The sequence below is a fragment of the Papaver somniferum genome, chromosome 2 (assembly GCF_003573695.1).
Source record: "Papaver somniferum cultivar HN1 chromosome 2, ASM357369v1, whole genome shotgun sequence".
NCBI lineage: Eukaryota > Viridiplantae > Streptophyta > Magnoliopsida > Ranunculales > Papaveraceae > Papaver > Papaver somniferum.
In genome coordinates, this window is record NC_039359.1 from 61,762,466 (window position 1) to 61,783,485 (window position 21,020).

The window sequence follows — 21,020 nt, forward strand, 5'->3', positions numbered from 1 at the left end:
ATGTCTTGATTGTCACACAGGCAGTTTAAGATTGATATGTTTGGTTGCAGTTGAGGTGGAGGTTGCAGGGGTGTAGCTGAAGGTGAAGTTGCAGTAGATGGTGATGTCTGAGGTTGAGTAACCGGTGATGTCTGAAGCAATGGCTAGGCAGCTGTATTGCAGGCTTTGGTGTTTTGTCGTTGCAGTGGATGTGTGCAAGGGTTAGATGCAGGAAGGAGGGGGATGTGTTGGAATGATGTTGGTGGTGAGGCAGTGTCGTACTGATTCTAGCGAAGACGAGGAAGGAAGGGTTTCTAAGGTAAGGGATGATGATAGAGATAGGAGATGATCTCACAGAAAAATGACAGTGATGATGAAGATAGAAGTAGCAGGAGGAGACGATATAGAGGTGAAGATAGAAGTAGTAGGAAAAGAGACAAGGATCGAGGAGAAAGAGGTGGTGCAGATGTTGGAGAACATTTTAAGGAATCGGAAGAAGAAGCGGTTGAATCAAGGAAAAATGTGGATTTTTCTGATCTTGGAAAAGTGGGCAAGAGTTGTGGCCTGAGATTGAGTATCACTGCAGTCCTGAGATATAAATGGGTACGGAATCAAGACTTAAATCTAACTGGTAATGGTAGCTAGAAGCTCTGAGATGGGTGTTGTTGATTTCTTATCTTACGAAGATACATGAAAAGATGGGAGCAAACTGAATTTAGCTGGTGGTGCTGGAGTTTATGAGCAGCTCTTGGCACTGGATTGCAGACTTGAACTCTTTGAAGACAGACATGCACAAATTTTAGTCCCATTATACCGACAATCTTGTTGGTAAGCAATTGTGCATTTGAAAATTCATTAGATCAAAATGATTGAACTATTAAGATCACTCTATCCTTTGGCTTCAGGTAGCGAAGAAGCTTACTTTGAGAGGTCGCTTTGAGAGGTCGCCAATCAACATTGTTGATAAATTTTCTTTCCATGTGAATCTATTCCAAGGATAAGAGGATAAGGTACACAGTTACATAACTTAGGCTTGTGTTGACTGTTTTTGGCAGTCGTGTTTCTGCAAATCTTCTTCTGTGTGCAGTGTATTAAGCTTATATAATAAGTACTATAACTGGATATTACTTCTGCAATGGCTTTGACAGTGATCAGATGAGGCGAAATGGAGTGGTTTACAAGATGGCTGAATGAGTATATTGAGTAGTTGTGGTGCTATTGCCATGAGCTGACGGATCTGATGCTGCTATGATGTTTGTAGTGGTGTCAGTATATAGATTGAGAAGTATTGCAGCTGAGTGAGAAGCAAGAAGATATGAGCAGTTGGAGCAGTGAATGTGCAATTGGAGTGGTGCCCAAAGATAAGGTACTCTATGTCGATCCTTAAACTATGTTTAACTTTGAAAGTTTTGTATCCTAAATTTCTCACACCAATATTCGTATCAATAACAGATTTTTAAGAAATATATTGAGATTGGGATGCAACTTGGCAACATGGATCGTTGTCGAACCATCTTGCACTGGGCTCCTAAAAACTATTATGCTTAGATCAAATTTGCTGAATTGGAGATATCTTTGGGTGAGACTGAGCAGACCAGAGCAATATTTGAGCTTGCGATAGAACAACAACCTTTGGATATGCCAGAATTGTTGTGGAGGTATGTGTTATGTTATTCCTTGTTGTTTTTGATATGCCAGAATTTTTGAACAGCTGAATTATTAAAGTATGTGTGGTTGATTGTGTTTATTGGTTAGTAAATTAGTCTTTCCTAGCTATACTACCTTGCAAAGAAATGCGATTTAAATTCATTATGTCAAAATATACAAAGAAATGCGATGTATAGTCATCAACATCCTTATCAATTATATATGTGTTGATTTTGGAAGGCGTTAACATTCTGATCATGGTAGGGTGCTCAACATTTTAGAACACGTTAACACTTTAGAACGCGTTAGTCTGTGAGTACCTGCCTTAATTTTGGCAGTTTGAATTCTACTGAATGCAAGCTAGATTTATGTATATTGAGATTCTTTTAAATCGTTCACCAACATATGCGATGAGTGTTCATATGTATAATGTGTAGTTGTTCTATAAGATCATTACCTAATTATAACATGTTAACTATTTGCTATAATGTAATGTATTGCCTTGTTAAAGTTTGGCATTTGGTTTTCATTTGCAGGATGAAGGTTTAGGATCTCTGTCGGACCAATGCCCTTGCAAGTACTTTTTTGAACCGATGAGCCTATATTTTGTGTGATTACTCTTCATGTGGATGATATTCATGTTCACAGGCCGAATTCAGAGTTCAAGCATGTTAGTGATGTTGTTGAATATTTTTCACATAGACATCTTAATCTTCATAATCTTTTTGGAGGGTGTTCAGGAAACTTTACTTTTTATCACTGCCATTTTCTGAATGTGTGTGTTTAGCATTGGAAGGCTAACTTGAACGAATGTAAACGTGTTACATTGGCATGTGAATGTGAATTACTTTCGGCAATTTGGTTTCAGCCCTTTTTTTTCAAAATAGTTTTATGCACACAACTCCAAACAAATGTTGTAGTTCAAATTCATCTACTGAAAACAGAAGTTGCCACTTTAAATATTACAACCTTTTAAGGATGTTGTATTCGGGATTATGACTACACTAGAGAGAAGTTATGAAAGAAAGTATAACAATATAAATAAGAGTTGTGTTATAGAATTTTAATACACAGATTAAATGTTGTACAATCAAGTCTTACAATATAAATAAGAGTTGTGTTAGGCTTTCAAAAAAAACTGAAAAACAATAACAACCTTAGCAAAATATTGTCGAACCATGAATTACGTCATCCTTTACAACTCTTAGTCAAACATTGTAGAAAAGCTTGGACTTTCTACAATACCCCCTTCCACAATGCATAAAATTGAGTTGTCATAGGGGTACTACAACTCTAATTTGTAGTCGTCAATGATGATTTTTCCCGTGGTGTGAATTTGTTTATATAATGGAATAAAACAAATTTAAGAAGAAGAACTCCCCGATGTGGGACTAATAAGTTTTTTCATTCACAAAAGAAACAATTAATTATTATTTTTATTAAAATCTTTAAAAATCAATTTTATGAATCGTTTTCCAACAGCGTATAGGTCCACGAAGAAAATGAAAGATCTCGTCGGTTGATATCGTTACCAAATATGGAAGTAAAGCATTTATTAAGATTCCCGATGGATCAGATCTACTAACAAAGAGTACATTGGAATTTTTGTGAAAATGGATGTTAGGAAGTAGTAGTGGCGAGTAAAGATTAAATGAAGATGGATTGCAAGATTAACAACAACGAAGTAAATGAAGAACCTAACGAAGAAAATGATCTGTCCCAAGAAGAGTATTGAAGACGATCATAAGCGAAGATAAATTATTGAACAAGAAATAGGGACAGCGTTAGAAATCCATGGGCCTAACTAACCTCGAAAACCGGCTTGCAGAGTTAGGGTTTCCCATGGCTTATTAAGCATGAAACCTAGGTTGCCTTAGGCGATGTGGTACTATTTAACACCCTCCCTCAACGACTAGGGCTACACTGAACTGATGGGTATGACAGCCGCTGACTGGGCTACACTAACAGGTATGATACGAAAGCCGCTGACTGGGCTACACTGACGGGTGGTACGGAAATCACAGACACACGGATGGACATGGGTGCGTTGAGAGGGGTCTGGCTCTGATACCAAGTTATAAATCCATGGGCCTAACTAACCTCGAAAACCGGCTTGCAGAGTTAGGGTTGTCCATGGCTTATTAAGCATGGAACCTAGGTTGCCTTAGACGATATGATACTATTTAACAAGTTGTACTGGCATGAGGCCGGGGTTATCGCCGAATTAGTTGTAGTATTTGTAATGAAAATTGAAGTAGCGAAGCAGAAGGTGAAATCAGGTGAATTGTGTGAATATTAGCGAAGTAAATATGAACTCTATTCCACTTCACTGAATGTCTATAAAAGGGAATCTTAGGACGTTTTAAAGGGGTTGGGTAATTTTGTATGGTGAGGGTTATGTTATGAAAGTTGTTCTTTAGCTTTCATTTTAGGGTTTGGGCCGTAAACTTCAGAAAATAATAATAAGATAATCAAATATCTTTCCCTTCATCTTTAAACTTAAAACAGTGTCTTAGATTAGTTTCTATTTAGATAATTTGGGTGTGCTATAGGATTTCCTGTAGTTACAATATGCACATTGAACTTGGCGAATAACCAATTGACCTGAATCAGAGCCTTCATCACTATCTCTAAGATCCCACTGGAGCGATTCCTTTAGACTTTGCCACCGTGGCCGGATTTAGTGCAGATGAAGGCACTGATGGAGATTGTGAAGTATTATTCTGTCGTGTAACAATTCGTTAATTGTTTTGGTTGGCTCATTTGCTTTGATTGTGCAAGTAAAGCATTGATTTGGGATCCTGTGAGCGTTTCTTTCTCCAGTAGAGCATTATCTAGTGCATGAAGTTCTTTGTTGCGGGTGGTTAGAATTTTCTTCGCATTACTGTAAGCCCGTTCCAACAAACCCTTTCACCTCTTCTTCAATAAGAAGTCTAGTTTCGGTGCTCATACTCTTGCCATTGTCATCGTAATTGTGAGCTACGAGCCCAACTGCTTTGCTCATTCCATATTTTGTGACCATTGCTCTTGCTGAAGACGTTGCTTGTTGGAGATCTGAGGATGCACCAGAAGTAACTCCACTTTCTCCAAATATAAGTTTCTCCGCTACTCTACCACCCATACAAACATCTAACCTTGCAAGCATTTTCTTGCGAGAAATACTAGTCTCATATTTGTCTAGCAGTTGAGCTACCATTCCAAGAGACATTCCTCGTGTAACAATTGTTGCTTTGTGAACTGGATGAGCTCCATCTGTATGGATGGGTACCAAAGCATGGCCACCTTCATGGAATGCTGTTAGTTTTCGTGATTCTTCAGAAATCACAGCCGATTTCCGTTCACTTCCCATCATAATCTTATCCTTTGCGTACTTTATTTCAGTCATGCTCACTGCTTTAGCATCCTCCTTTGCTGCTTTGAGAGCTGCAACGTTCACCAAATTTGCAAGATCTGCGCCTGAGAATCCTGGTGTTCCTCTTGCAATGATACTTAGATCAACATCTTTTTCTTTCGGAACCTATCAAATGTTATATTTGGTGTGAGAACCCCACAATTCAGGCATATAGTTTTCATGCATTTAAATATTGGACAGCAGAGCTGAATATACTAATAATGATCAAAAAAATAGTTACCTTTGACATGTGAGATTCCAGTATCTGTCTCCGTCCTTCAACATCTGGATTGGGAACAACAATATTACGATCAAAACGTCCAGGTCTTGTAAGTGCTTTATGTTGGAAACGATTAATAAAAAATAATTTTTTAAAGTTTTAATAAAAATTATAATTTATTGTTTTCTTTTGTGAATGAAACTTTTTAGTGCCACATTGTGCAGTTTCCAGTTTTTAGTAGTTTTAAGAAACTATATAAACTTTTTAGTCCCACATCGGGGAGTTTTTCTTCTTAAGTTGTATTTGTCAATTATATAAACAAATTCACTACTTTTGTAAAATCGCTGGGAAATGGGTTGCTCTATATTTAGAGGGACCCCTAAGGGAATTTTTTTTTTATATTATTTTCTCAAGTGTTCGATATTTTCCTTTATGGTTTTTTCGAGTGGCCAAGTTCAAGTTGAGCATCTACCACATATGCTAGTAGTAGGTGTAGTAGGGTGTTTTATCCTGGAGATATTCGTCCTGTGAGGGCTATAGCATCACTCTTGAGTTTAGCCGGGCGCTAATGTCTTATTGGCAACGTGTTGAACACGTGACTCACTCTGTTTTTCCAATTTTTTGCCTTGTTGCTGTTGCGGAGATATGGGGACCTCGTCCATTTCATCAAATCGATCACTTCCATTATAAAGGAGCTAAGTATCAATAACTTTTGCTTATTTGATTTTTCCTTGTTTTTGATTATTGCTCCCAAAAATCTTAAGACATTAGAATTTGTAATAATCTAAAATGGTTGGTTGGTTTGTGAATCATGGATGTTAATTGTGGAGTGAAAAACAAAAACGAATTTTTGGTCAGTTGTAGAGTTTCGAGTTTATCTCTTAACCTAGAACGAATTTCGATGAACCCTTTTGACACAACGTAGTAGACATCCTAATAGTTACCCACGTAAAAGTTCAGAATTTTTGGAGTTGTAAAAGTATTTTTTGATATTTTACAAAACAGAAAAACGTTCCTGAAAAATTCTGATGGGCAGAATTTTGTTGTTAAAAAAAATAGTTTTTATGGGGTAACCATGAGTTTTTTGATATGCTGGGTAAAACGAAGTTTATAAATATAGATATGATCTTCAAAACTCTTATTTTATCTGAACTAAGGTTTTTGAGATGTGGTGTATTAGGTGATTGGGAAATTACCGTGTCCGTGGTCAGAGTATAAACGAAGTCTGTGACATGAAATTGAAAAGGAACATGGCTACCAGGCACATGTGGATGAACACAAGTCTTCCAAAGCTTACAAAGGCGAGAACATCAAACACAACTCTAAGCGTAGTCTTCATAAGAAAGGTATGTTTCGTAAAACTGAATCCGGCATTACTTTAATTAAAGGTGATTGTTATGTTTGTAAAATTCCTGGCCATACGGCAGTAAAGTGTAGACAACATAAAACCTTAATAAGTAAAAATTTAATGCTAATTTAGTTGAAACAAATTAGAACGAGTTCATTGACATGATGTCGGAAGTTATTTTAATAACCAATGTGAGAGACTGGTGGGTGGACTCTGGAGCCACTAATTATGTTTGTTGAAACAGAGACCTGTTCACCTCTTATCAGAGGATAAGGGATGTCGAGAAAATTTATATGAGTAACTCATCTGCGACAGAGGTTGCATAAAAGGGAAAGGTCGAGCATAAGCTCATATCTGTAATATTCTCACACTGAATGAAGTTTTCATGTTCTGAGCATATGATAGAATCTTGTATCTTGTTCTCTTGAAGATGGTAAAAGATTGAAGATCTTAATTAAATGTGGAAAACTTGTTATAACTAAGGGCGTTGATTTTTTAGGCAAAAATTATAGAACTTAGGATCTATATAAGTTTAAAGGAAAATCTGATGAAGTGAACATAGTTGATTCTTATGCTTTCTTTTGTGTGTCTTTGAATGTTTTGCATGGTAGACTTGGAACCGTAAAATTATAAGTTAATGCATAAACTACCTAGCATAGGCTGCGTACCCAAATTTAGTTTGGATCTTAAACACAAAAGTGAAATAAATATACTATAAAATCTTTTAGCACAAATGTTCAGAGTAATTCTAAGCCCTTAGAATTAATTCAGTTAGGCCTAGTTGAAATGAGTTCAACCCAAAACCACTATGGTAAAAGATAGTTTATAACTTTCATGGATGATTGTACGAGGTACTATCTTGTATACTTTCTTAGGGATAAGGATGATGCCTTAGAATCCTTAAGATGTATAAACTTGAAGTTCAAAACCAATTAGAAGCCTTGAACATAACAATTGTATCCTTAAGAAGATGATAATTTCCATGTTGATTAGTTCAGGATTACCTGCGGGCATGTGGGGGGAGGAAGTCCTCTTAACTAGTATATCCTGAATTAGTACCCTTAAGGATCAGATGAAACTCCATATGATTTATGGAAAGGTAGATGACCTTCTTAAGAATGCGTCAAAGGGTGGGGGTGTTTGACTAAGATTGTCATTCCTCTTCCTAAAAGAACTAGATAGAAACCAAAAATGTTGATTGTGTCTTCATATAGGGTATGTTGAGTATACTTCTACATATAGATTTTTGGTTATGTGTTCTGATTTTTCATACTTTGGTGTGATTTTTCTGACTTTGTTGTGAATATTATTACATAATCTAGGGATGCTGAGTTCCTTGAACATGTTTATTCTTAAACATGTACCTCATTAGAGATGTGTTGTTGATCCCCTAGATTTATTTTCAAATAATGAGAACTTAGCTTAAAGGAAGATGAAGTTAAGGTTGAGCCTAAGAGAAGTAAAACAATTAGACTTGAGACTTCTTATGAAGCCGACTTCATAACATGCCTAGCTTAGTATAAGCCCTGGACTTGTAAAGAAGCCTTGATATCTACTGAAACCCCATTCTGGTAAGAAGCTTCATTTAGTGAAATGGACTTAGTTCGTCGGAACCTGACTTGGGAGGTTTCTAGTTTGCCTCCAGAGAATAAGACCATTAGATGTAAATGAGTCTTTAAGAGGAAACATTAGGTATATGGAACTGTGGAAAAATATTAGGCTAAGTTGGTAGCTAAAGGATATAAACTAAAATAAGGTGTATATTTCCTTGATTCTTATTCACATTTGACGAGATTTACTTCCGTTGAGATGCTAATTGTTATTGTTGTCATAAAAAAATTAGAGATACCTCAGATAGATGTTAAGACAGCTTTTCTAAAATTGTGAATTAGATAAAGAAATTTACATATACCAACCTGAGGACTCTATAGTGAAAGGTTATGATGACAAAGTTTGTAAGTTGAACAAAATTTTGTATGGTTTATAAAATAAGCACGTAAACAGTGACATGGAAAATTTGATCATGTGATAATGTTGTCGTGGATTTAAGTTAATGAATCTGATAAGTATATTTACAAGTAACTTGTAAAGGATGCATGTATGATTGTATCCTTGTATGTTGATGATATGCTTATACTTGATACAAACATAGATGTGATTAATTCCACTAAAAACATGCACTGAATGAGAACGTTGACTTGAAAGACTTAGGCCCTGTTGATGTAATCTTAGGGATGAGGATTAGAAAATAATCTAACATATGTAGTCTTAGTCATTCTCATTATGTTGAACTTGTGCTTAAGAGATACAATCATTGTGATTGTAAGCCTGCTTGTACTCCGTACGATTATTCTTGTAGACTCAAGAAAAAAAAAAGGGTAATGGAGTATCTTAACTTGAATACTCAAGCGTTATAGGATGTCTGATGAATTTAATGAACTGTAAGAGTCCAGACATTTCCTATATTATGAGTAAGTTAAGTAGATATAATTGTAGTCCGGAGCAATAGCATTCAGATGCACTGAGTAGAGTATTATGGTACCTAAAATACTCTATTACCTTTTATTTGATTTATGAAAGGTATCTTGCTGTCCTTGAGGGACTTTGTGATGTAAACTGGATAGTTGACTCAGAGGAGTCTAAGTCTACGAGTGGATATGTTTCACTCTAGCATGAGGGTTTGTTTTTGGAAGATTTACAAACAAATATATATTGCTCAATTCATTATGGAATCTGAGAGTATTGAGTTAGATAAAGCACGAGAGGGGGCCGAGTGCCTAAGATGCTTTTTAGAAGACATTCCTCTCTGGCATAGGCCTGTGCCATCTATATCTATACATTGTGTTAGCCAAGTTATAATAGCTAAAGTTGAAAATAACTAATCTCAATCGGCGTTATTTTCATTTATTGGATAAAGTCCAAGGAGAATATCGTGCAACCTTTGACGAAAGGTTTATCCCAAGAGATAGTTAGAAATGCATCGAGGGGAAGGGGCTTAAGCTCATAAATTAAACTTTCCATGAAGGATACTCAACCTTGCTGACTGGATATCCCAATATCAAGGTTTCGAATAAGACAACTAATTTGTGGTGGGTAAAGGTAAACACTATCTGAGAATTTTATTCTTTGTCCCTTCCCTATGGTGTAGACGTGATAGTGTGACTGCATGTGAAGGATGACTTTTAAGAAGTCTTAGTGAGTTATATAGTTTCAATTTAAGATTGAAGTGGGGTGTAGCAGTAAAACTCTTTATAGAAACTCACCTATCTGAATGAGGAATTGGGCAGCTTCCTATGAGAATATGACCTTTGATTCTCTAGAGCATTCTGAGAAACAGGATATGTCCAGGGCCAAATTGGACAAAACGGCACGAGCTTGGCAGAAACCTTGGAGATATCACACGTGGTTGTTATCGCGAATTACATCAAATGCTAGCAGTTCAAGACATAGTTCACTGTCTCTAGCAAGTAATTTCGGTAATATATCACTAAGCAAAGGTTCAAGACCTCATGGACACCTCTGCCTAAAATGGTATTTCCTGCGCTTTTTATGTGATTTTCGTTTTGATGGTTTTGGTATTACTGGAACTTAGGACCTAAAGGTCACTAAGGGTTCACTAGTTCATGCTTTTTCACTTTGGTGAAAGATACCTATAGTCTCACCATGTGAGAACTAAAGATGAAAGCTCTTAATACTATTATGATTTGTGCAATCCATAGTATGACCCTGGGGTCAACACACTTTTGTTTGAGGGAGAGGACGTAGAAATGACTAGTATGATTTCAACACTTGCACAATCAGTCTGTTTGGATCGTGAGATTGGGATGTTGATTTACCAAGATCTATATGTGTTTTCATGTTTTATTGAGTTTCATTCATGTGGGGATTGTTGGAAAACGATTAATAAAAAATAATTTTTTAAAGTTTTAATAAAAATTATAATTTATTGTTTTCTTTTGTGAATGAAACTTATTAGTCCCACATTGTGGAGTTTCAAATTTTTAGTAGTTTTAAGAAACTATATAAACCTTTTAGTCCTACATCGGGGAGTTTTTCTTCTTAAGTTGTATTTGTCAATTATATAAACAAATTCACTATTTTTGTAAAATCGATGGGAAAGGGGTTGCTCTATATTTAGAGGGACCCCTAAGGGAAAAAATATTTTATATTGTTTTCTCAAGTGTTCGAGATTTTCCTTTATGGTTTTTTCGGAGTTGCCAAGCTCAAGTTGAGCATCTACTACATATGCTAGTAGTAGGTGTAGTAGGGTGTTTTATCCTGGAGATATCCGTCCTGTGAGGGCTATAGCATCACTCTTGAGTGTAGCCGGGCGCTAATGTCTTAAGGGCAACGTGTTGAGCACGTGACTCACTCTGTTTTTCCAAAGTTTTGCCTTGTTACTGTTGCGGAGATATGGAAAGCTCGTCTGTTTCATCAAATCGATCACTTCCATTATAAAGGATCTAAGTATCAATAACTTTTGCTTATTTGATTTTTCCTTGTTTTTAATTATTGCACCCAACACTTTATCCAAAGACTCGGGGAAGTTGGTTGCAGCAATCACAATAACTCCATCATTTTTCTTAAACCCATCAAGCTCGACAAGAAACTGATACAAGGTCTCCGAGTGTTTCAGATCTTTAGGGTTACGGCTCCCTCCAATTGCATCTATCTCATCAATGAAAATAATACATGGAGCGGACTTCTTTGCTGCAGCAAATAGATCGCTTACTCTCCTAGCTCCCACACCAACAAACATTTCGTCAAACTCACTCCCGCTTTTCGAGAAGAACGTACTTGAGCTTCTCCTGCAATAGCTCTTGCTAGCATGGTTTTACCTGTTCCAGGTGGACCGACAAGCAAAACACCCTTAGGAAGCTTACCTCCTAGCCTTGTGAACTGCTGAAACAATAAAAAGGCATTCATTGTTAAGGAAACTTAAAGCTTATGAACTTTGATCATACGATGGACAATATTACGAGAATTCACTCTAGTTATAATACTGTAGTTACGTACCTTAGGATCGCGAAGATAAAGGACAATTTCTTCTAGCTCAGCTTTGGCCTCATCAACACCCTTAACATCACTAAATTTTGTTCTAGACTCCGTGCTCGGTTGGACCTCTTCACTTAATCCCAGACCTGAAAGAAAAACAAATCAAAGGAAGCTTTAGATTTTTCTGAACATCTTAATTAATACTAGTAATCACTGTAAAGCATTATGAAACACCAAAAGGAATCACCTTTGAACATTCCTAGTTTCCCGGTTGCCATGGTTACTGCTGCGGCTATTGCTGCAAGAATGAGGATTTGGATCAGTGCAAGGAAGAAATTTAGAACAACGGTCATCGCCTTCATCGCTGTCCCAATGTGCTTCATCACACGTATTAAAACATGAACTCCACGAGTATCTGGAATTAAGAAGGCCATGAAAACAATGGTCAGCACCACCATCACCATCACCATCTTCTTATGCGTGTTAACCCCCTTCTTATCTTACTTGGGTTCTTTTGCGTGTTAACCTCCTTCATTATCTTACTTGGGATGAAGTATTAATACAGCAAACTACGAGTCTTATATCAATGTCAAAACCTAAAAAGACCAAGATAACACCAACTCACAGTTGAGAAAACTTGACTCAGAAAGGATGTGTTAATACTAGCTAAGCAAGAATAAGGTTCATGAATGTGAAGGCCTCCAGCGTCCTTATATAGGCAAAAAAAATAAAAACTTAACATAATACGGAAACTCCTACTGAAGTGATAATTAGGAAAAAACAGTAGGATAGGAGAAATCATTAACCACCTAAATGACAGACGGGATATTTTGTGTAGAATTTGATCTTTTGTTTGACCAATAATAATTTCCCTTAGCAAATTCTTAGTCATTATGTTATGTTGTAGTTAATCAACAACCTAAATACTCGCTACCATCCCTCACTCCAGAATTTTTTTAATTTGAGGCCATTAATCAGAGAACAGTGGTTGAAAGCTGAAAGCTGAACATATCTCGAATTCTCTGCACTACAAAATTTGTTGTATTCGTTGTTCTATTTTAAAATAAAATTGATCACTCTCTGACTCTCACTCGCGTCAAATATAAACCATGAGGCAATGGTGATGTGGGATTCTAAAAGAAGCTACCAAGATGAGAAAACGGAAAAATATCTATGTTCTTCCAAAATGAATTCAAAAACGAAAAAACAGTTAATACAATAGAATTTAGTAGAGCATCAGAAAGATGTTGGAGCTTGGGATCTCCCATCAAGTGGGTGAAGATTGGATAATGAAGTGTGAGCATGGGCCAGTATGGACCGATTTTTACCTCATCCGTATCCAATCCAATCGCTCAACGGATCAAAGGTACGCCGGGGATAACAGGCTGATGACTCCCAAGAGCTCTTATCGACGGAGTCGTTTGGCACCTCGATGTCGACTCATCACAATTCACTACGGATTTTAAATTTGGCATCCGCATCCAATCCAACATCTAACGGATTTGCACCCAATGAATGCACGGATCAACGGATTGGGTGCGGATAATCCAATGGATTTGTGTTAGTTAAAACTTATAATGAAAAAATAAAGCTAATATAGATGACTTCTTATAAAACCTGCACATTTTATATATGTATATAAAAATAGAAGAGTCATGGACAACACTCCAAGCAAACACATTAAAAACTCCAAAACTATTTATATATTTTCTAGAAACTACATATAAATGCTCTTAATCTAACGGGTATGGATGAACAACGGATTTTCAAGATTGCATCCAGGACCAATCCGTAATCGTTGGATTTCAAATATCTCATCCACGTCCAACCCATTAGCGAACAGTCCGGGCATCCATACGCAAAAATACGGTTGGTTCCGGTTAAATCCGCGGATTACGAGTAAAATGCTCACACCTAAATGAAGATTTAGGTCCCAATTTTGTTTATTTATTCAACCTAGACGAGTGGGCTTTTAAACCAAGACAAAATCCGATGAAGATTGAAAATGAGAAACGCATTTTTTGAGAAACATATTTTGAGGCATCTTCAAATTTTTTGAGGCATATTCAAGGTTCGACTGATAACCTATGTTTTTTCCTAGGTTGGGTTGATAATTCAAGGTTCGGCTGATAACTTTTCAGCCGAACTTAGACAAATATATGCCTCAAAACATTTGAGTATGCCTCAAAACAGGTTTTTTTTTGGAGGCTATCCCTCTTATATGAGGTAGGGTATGTTAATCTAATCGGATAGCGCCCATATTCTCATTTGATTAGTGAATTCAAATTTTTTTATGAGTGATGGATACCTAATGGGAGAGGTTTAGGCTTAACAAAAAAAATTGCACCCGGTTTGAGCCCATAATTTTCCACTAAACACGTATTTAGTACATCAAATAAATGCAATTTGGGCTCTTGGAGTGGCTGGAGCCTGGAGCTCCAGACCAATGTTAAACAAACAACACAAAAAGATACCAACTCAAAGTTGTGAGAACTTGATTTATAATTCAGAAAAGACGTGTAAATTCTGAGTAGGTAAGAAAATAAGTTGATGATCATTTGTGTTTCTCTGCAAATCTATAAGGCGTCCTTATATAGGCGAAATAAAACCACAATTTGAGAAAATAAACATTTTTTTAATAGAATCTTTTGAAAAAATTGGAAGCAATAATAATTTTGTATTAACAAGAGTTTAACATGTGATGGACAAAAAACCACCGGACTAAACATCTCCGAGATAGTACTATTTTCAAGGAAATACCAATTGGTCCTGCAAATAATATATTAGAGACAGTCTAGTTCAGTGGACCTAGTCAATTGTCTGTTGGTCCTATTTGGTAATATAAATTATAATTTAGTCCTAAAAATTATGGTTTGGTCCTAGGGTGATGTCATGGATGATGTAGATGTCACCTTGTGGTGGCAGAAATACCCTTTTGGATAAGGACCATATATATAGTCAAAAAGTAAGAGACAATAAATCATTATCACATTTATTTTCTCTCTCATCTTTCCAGATCTAATCTCTCTCTCTTTTTCTTTCTTCTTCTTTTTCCTCCTGTTAATGGCGTCTCCATTATTTTTCTTCTATTTTTCTTCCCGCTGCTGTAAACGATGGTGATGAAGGTGAAAATCGATTTAGATATTTAGATCGGTAGTTGTAGACGATGAACACGATGATGTTGGTACTGTTGAATACGATTTTTTTAGGGTTTTTTTTCTTTTTTCTGCTGCTGTTGACGATGAAGATATGTTGTTGTTGCTGCTGTTGACGATGAAGACGATGGTGTTAATCTTGATTTTGAAGATGATGATGAAGAAGATGAAGACGATGGTGTTAATCTTGATTTTCTTTTTTTTGTTGTTGTTGACGACGAAGATGATGAAGAAGATGAAGATATGTTGTTGTTGCTGTTGTTGACGACAAAGACGATGGTGTTAATCTTGATTTTGATGATGAAGAAGATGAAGAAGATAAAGATCTGCTACTGCTACTGTCGTTGATGATGAAGACGGTGGTGTTTTTGAAGACGAAGATGTTGTTGTTGTTGTTGAAGATGACGAAGATGATGAAGATGATGATGCTGCATTTCATTCCAGAAATGAACTCTGCTTTTATATGGAGTTCATTCCAGAAATGAACTCTGTTTTTATATGGACTTCATTTATAGAATGAACTCTGTTTTTTTAGGTTTTTATATGGAGTTCATTTGTGGAATGAAGTCTGTTTGTTTAGGTTGTTATATGGACTTTATTTCTGGAATGAACTCTGTTTTTTTAGGTTTTTATATGGACTTCATTTTTGGAATGAAGTCTGTTTATTTAGGTTTTTATATGGAGTTAACACGGAAGTGTATTTTTGTCAGTTTAATATTTTTAAATACTTATGGACCAAACAATAAAGGCGTTTGACCAAAGGACCAAACAGACATGGGCCCACCCAAAAAAGGACCAAACGATATTTTTCCCTACTATTTTTCCTTACAAATTTCCGAGCCAAGTTATCAATGTAACAAGGATACTCCTAGATGGGATTCTATGCACCTACTCTGAACGTGTGGGAAGCTTTAGACTTGTGGATGGTGGTAAAGATATTATTCCAAGAATGTGTAACAAGATACTCCTAGATGGGATTCTATGCACCTACTCTGAACGTGTGGGAAGCTTTAGACTTGTGGATGGTGGTAAAGATATTATTCCAAGAATGGTTTAGCTGAAGATTAGTGAAACAGGCAGCGAGACATCAAGATTAGAGGGATACAATAGCATGTGGCGCATACAATACATACCATAGTTAGCATCATTAGGGAAGATGCGTAATTAGGGAAGAAGGTGGGTTTGCAAAAGAACAAGATTGGTGTTGCGTTAGGTTGCGATGCCAAAACAACCACCTGATTCACCACAAAGCTAAACTAACTACATTAAAATTTGAGAAGTCTTTGCATGAATTCAACATATCTAATAAGATGGTTTGCAAGAACCTTGAACCCGACTTATAGAGTTACAGAGCCTTTTCTTCCCATTTATACCAAAAATGGAAACATGACAACATGAAACGAATTCTCAACAGGAAAGCAAGCAAAACTATTCTTCGCATTTATACCAAAGATGAATCCTATATATAGGCTAGGGTAACTATATGCACATCGAACCTGACAAATAACAAACTGACGTGAATCAGAGCCTTACCAGTCATCACTAACCCTAAGATCCCACTGGAGCGATTCCTTTGGACTTGGCCGCTGCGGCTGCTGCTGCAGCTGCCGCCGCGGCCGCAGCAGCAGCAGATGCAGCCGGATTTGGTGCAGATGGAGGCACTGATGGCGATTGTGAAGTCCGACTCTGTGATGTAACAGTTTGTTTTGGTTGGCTCACTTGCTTTGATTGCGCCAGTAAAGCAGTGATTTGGGTTCCTGTGAGTGTTTCTTTCTCCAGTAGAGCATTAGCTAGTGTATGGAGTTCTTTGTTGTGGGTGGTTAGAATTGTCTTTGCATTATTGTAAGCCCTATCCAAGAATCCTTTCACCTCTTCTTCAATAAGAAGTCTAGTTTCAGTGCTCATACTCTTCCCATTATCATCATAATTGTGAGCTACAAGCCCAACTGCTTTGCTCATTCCATATTTTGTGACCATTGCTCTTGCTAAAGACGTTGCTTGTTGGAGATCTGAAGATGCACCAGAAGTAACTTCACTTTCTCCAAATATAAGTTCCTCTGCTACTCGCCCACCCATACAAACATCTAACCGAGCAAGCATTTGCTTGCGAGAAACGCTAGTCTCATCTTTGTCAGGCAACTGCGCTACCATCCCAAGAGACATTCCTCGTGGAACAATTGTTGCTTTGTGAACTGGATGAGCTCCATCTGTATGGATGGCTACCAAAGCATGGCCACCTTCATGGAATGCTGTTAGTTTTCGTGATTCGTCAGAAATCACAGCCGATTTGCGTTCACTTCCCATCATAATCTTATCCTTTGCATACTCTAAGTCGGTCATGCTCACTGCTTTAGCACCATCCATTGCGGCTTTTAGAGCTGCAACGTTCACCAAATTTGCAAGATCTGCACCTGAGAAACCAGGTGTTCCTCTGGCAATAACACTTAGATCAACATCCTCTCCTTTGAGGACCTGCCAAATAGAATAGTTGGTGAGTGAGAACCTCCAAGTCAGGCATATAGTTGCTATGCATTTAAACATTGGAGAATAGAGCTGAATATTGATAACAATATGAATGATTCACAGTAGGGTCTCATTCTTACCCAGGAAATTCACAAGTTACCAAAGCAGTATCAGATATTCAGAGACGAGCCAACTTTTAGTATACCAATTTGTACAGAAAAATATTAATTACCTTTGACATGTGAGCTTCCATTATCTGTCTCCGTCCTTCAACATCTGGATTGGGAACAACAATGTTACGGTCAAAACGCCCAGGTCTAATAAGTGCTTTATCCAAAGACTCGGGGAAGTTGGTAGCAGCAATAACTATAATTCCATCATTTTGTTTAAAGCCATCAAGCTCGACCAGCAACTGATTCAAAGTCATCTTCATGTACTGCTGATCCTTAGGGTTACGGCTCCCTCCAATTGCATCAATCTCATCAATAAAAATTATACATGGAGACCGCTTCTTTGCTGCAGTAAATAGATCCCTTACTCTCCTAGCTCCCACACCAACAAACATTTCCTCAAACTCACTCCCACTGCAAGAGAAGAATGGTACTCCTGCTTCTCCAGCAATGGCTCTTGCTAACATGGTTTTACCAGTCCCGGGAGGACCCACAAGTAAAACACCTTTAGGGAGCTTACCTCCAAGACGTGTGAAACGCTTCAACAACAAAAAAAGGTATTATTAGGAAAGCTGATCTCATGACACGAAAAACATTTTGCGTATATGTGGAAAGTTTCTCGAGACAACAATAATAAAATGCTGATATCATGTTATCTTACACTAACAGTGAAAAACAGTATCAGCACGTTTAAAATTCAAATAACAAAACAAAAGTGAACTAAGAAATGAAAGAAATTATCATGTTATGCTTACTAAGCATTTTGGTGAAACCGTGACGCGTAAAAGTAAAATGGAACTAACAAGGAAAATGTAAGGAAACAAAAGGAACAGATTTCGAGGACAAGCTTTATGTAAACGTTCTATGGAAACTAGCAAGAAAATACGCACTTTAAAACTTGTTGCATCTGGAATTAGCATATGAAGCTATAAACGAGCGATTACCTTAGGATCACGCAGATAATGAACAATTTCTTCCAGCTCAGCTTTGGCCTCATCAACACCTTTGACATCACTAAATTTTGTACTGGACTCCATGCTAGGCTGTACCTCTTCATTTAACCCCAGACCTGGAAGGAAAGCAGGAATGTTCTAATTTTGTCGACAATCTGTACAACTTCACTGTTTGTAATGCATAAAAACAAACCAAAAGGGGTTACCTTTACTTATTCCTCTATCCTCAATTAGTGCTCCAACACCTGAAATGAGGAGAAATGCTAGTGCAATGGCACGAAAAGTACGCCATAACTGCTCTTTGAATTGCCCACCTTCTGCTGTCACCATGTGAATAGGAGCAGCAGCAGTTCCAAGAACACCATCTTTCGTGGACTTTCCGACATTTTTCAAAGCTGAAAACCCACCAGTACTTTCTTCACCCATTGAGACACCGGACATACCTAAAAACATCAAGCGTTTAAGAATCAAGAAAATCTATTACAAGTTCCAAGATAGTACTTATAATTTACGAGTATAATAAAGCAAAACGCTGTCCCATCAGCATGAGAGACTCGACCAACAACAATAGTTGATACACAAAGCAAAACCAAAACCAACAATGCATAAAAAGGGGCAGTTACCAAAAACTTGAAGATCAAGATGACCACTGACCACAATAAACAAAAAATGTTGGGTATGTTTACTTCTGTGCAACAGAATATTTATCGTGCAATGCTAACTGACATAACTGAAAAAAACATACTAAATAACGACATATTATATTTCAACTATGATTTAAATTACCAAATATTCTATAAGTCAGCAACCTAAAACACCGTCAAAACACGAACTTTTTGGAAGTTACTTTACAACTCAGTAATGCACACAGCAATCAGAGATCCACCTCAAAAAGTTTCAAATTTTGTGCGAGACAATGAACAAATGCACAACAGTTGCTTATCAACCCTCTTTTGGAAACTGTAGGCCTATAATTAAACTGAGCTAGTAAGGAAATGACTGAAAGATTACTGGATGTAACACTTGATAAATGCACCAGCACGAAGTTCCTAAGAATTCAAAGCAATTTGGGACATGATTACCAATTCCAACAAGTAATAATTACCTCTTTGCAATGTCTTGAGCAATTCACTTTCATCAAGCCTATCAACTTTGACTAAGGCTTTCACATAATCAGCAAGTGCTGATGGGCTAGTATGCAGTGCAGGCTGACCCTCAAATAGTCTTATGACTCCTTCGGGATCATTTCGGCGGGAGAGCTCTCTAAGCATCGCGGCATCACTCAAACCTTCTGATTCACGTACTCGACGAGCAAAATTACCAACATAACTCGACTGAAACCTTTGCTGAAGATATTGAAAGCTTTTCACTACATCAGGGGAAAAAAGGTTATCATCACTGTATAATGCTTATTGACGTTGTTCACTCAAAGTTGAGAAAATTTGAATTCTAATTCATAACAGATGTGCTTTGATGTAGCTTACATACTCCTTATATAGGCTATAACATAACAGAAGGCGTATAATTTGGAATAAATGGATCTATAATCATGCAATAGCTTGGGTTATCCAATAAATTCATCGAAGCCGTAGCAGGTTATCCAATAAATTCATAGAAGCAGTAGCAAAACCAGTAAGTAATAGCTAAGAAAACAGCTCTACAATTTACGCATACCATCACCGCCTAAGAGCTTCTGCAACGGGACGGGATCTCTAACAAGCAAATTTTTAGAATGCTGCAACTGTTGTTGATGTCTTGACACCTGTTCCAGTAAGCACAATTAACAATTGCGATAAAACAACATGACTCGCCCAACATTAAACAAACATTTGCAGCATCTGATGCAAGTGGACAGAAAGGAATATGGGAAACGTACAAACGGGATGAAAACATCTGTGCTTTCGTACGAAACACATTGAATTGGTTAAGTTAAGCTTATTGATGTTGAGAAAACCCCTTGACCACAAAAGATAGACACAATCTGAATATATATTTTTCGAACCAATCACCCTATTATCTGACATGTATTTTCATTTACTCATCTTTCCATGAATAAAAGGCATCTTTGGACCCTTACAGCATAACATTTTAACCCTCTTCCCTTTATTTACATACATAGTTCTATGCACCACAATCCCCGTACTAATTCCAAACAGAAATCACAGTAAAATAAAATAAAAGCTTCAACCTTTTCTTCCCCAGAAAACGAAATTAACAAATCTACAGCTCTAAAATCAAGATTTCTGTAAGATTTCGCAAAACCAACTTAGGGTTCTGTAAGAACCAAAGGGGCAGATTAAAAACTAGGGATTTCATGAGATTTCCAACACAATATGACCATCTAAATCAAAACCCAGTATGATAGATCTATAAAAATCCAAACTTTTTAAAGATTAATACTCACTTGTATGAGAAGACGCCTCCAAGCCATTCCCCTTTTATAGAAATTATTACACAGATTCTACAACAATCCCTCTAAGGATTTGATTTGATACAGTACTTGTTTATCAGAAGATAAAGAACTGGATAAATTAGGGTTAAAATAGTGGGAGAGAGATGACGAAGAAGAAAGGTTTACAGGAAAAATCTCATGACTTCGGTTTGCTTGCTTAAAAAAATCGGGGTAACGCTTACTAGCCTAAACACGGTGTGTACCTACGCACCTCTCAAAATTAATGGACCCCCATTGAGTGCAAAAA

At 37.0% G+C, this 21,020-nt stretch overlaps 1 protein-coding gene and 1 pseudogene across 1 annotated transcript; both read right to left on the reverse strand.

The window, feature by feature from the left end:
* Positions 1 to 4,344: 4,344 nt before the first annotated feature.
* Positions 4,345 to 12,050, reverse strand: LOC113351185 (annotated as a pseudogene).
* A 3,924-nt stretch (positions 12,051 to 15,974) lies between these two features.
* On the reverse strand, positions 15,975 to 20,943 carry LOC113347819 (ATP-dependent zinc metalloprotease FTSH 4, mitochondrial-like). The gene is made up of 7 exons (XM_026591491.1): positions 20,726 to 20,943; positions 19,996 to 20,083; positions 19,427 to 19,690; positions 18,528 to 18,764; positions 18,313 to 18,437; positions 17,431 to 17,907; positions 15,975 to 17,207 (listed from the first exon to the last, which is right to left on the reverse strand). The coding sequence occupies exons 1-7, from the start codon at positions 20,750 to 20,752 to the stop codon at positions 16,284 to 16,286; spliced, it is 2,142 nt and encodes a 713-aa protein (XP_026447276.1). The 5' UTR covers positions 20,753 to 20,943; the 3' UTR covers positions 15,975 to 16,283.
* Between the last annotated feature and the right edge of the window lie 77 nt (positions 20,944 to 21,020).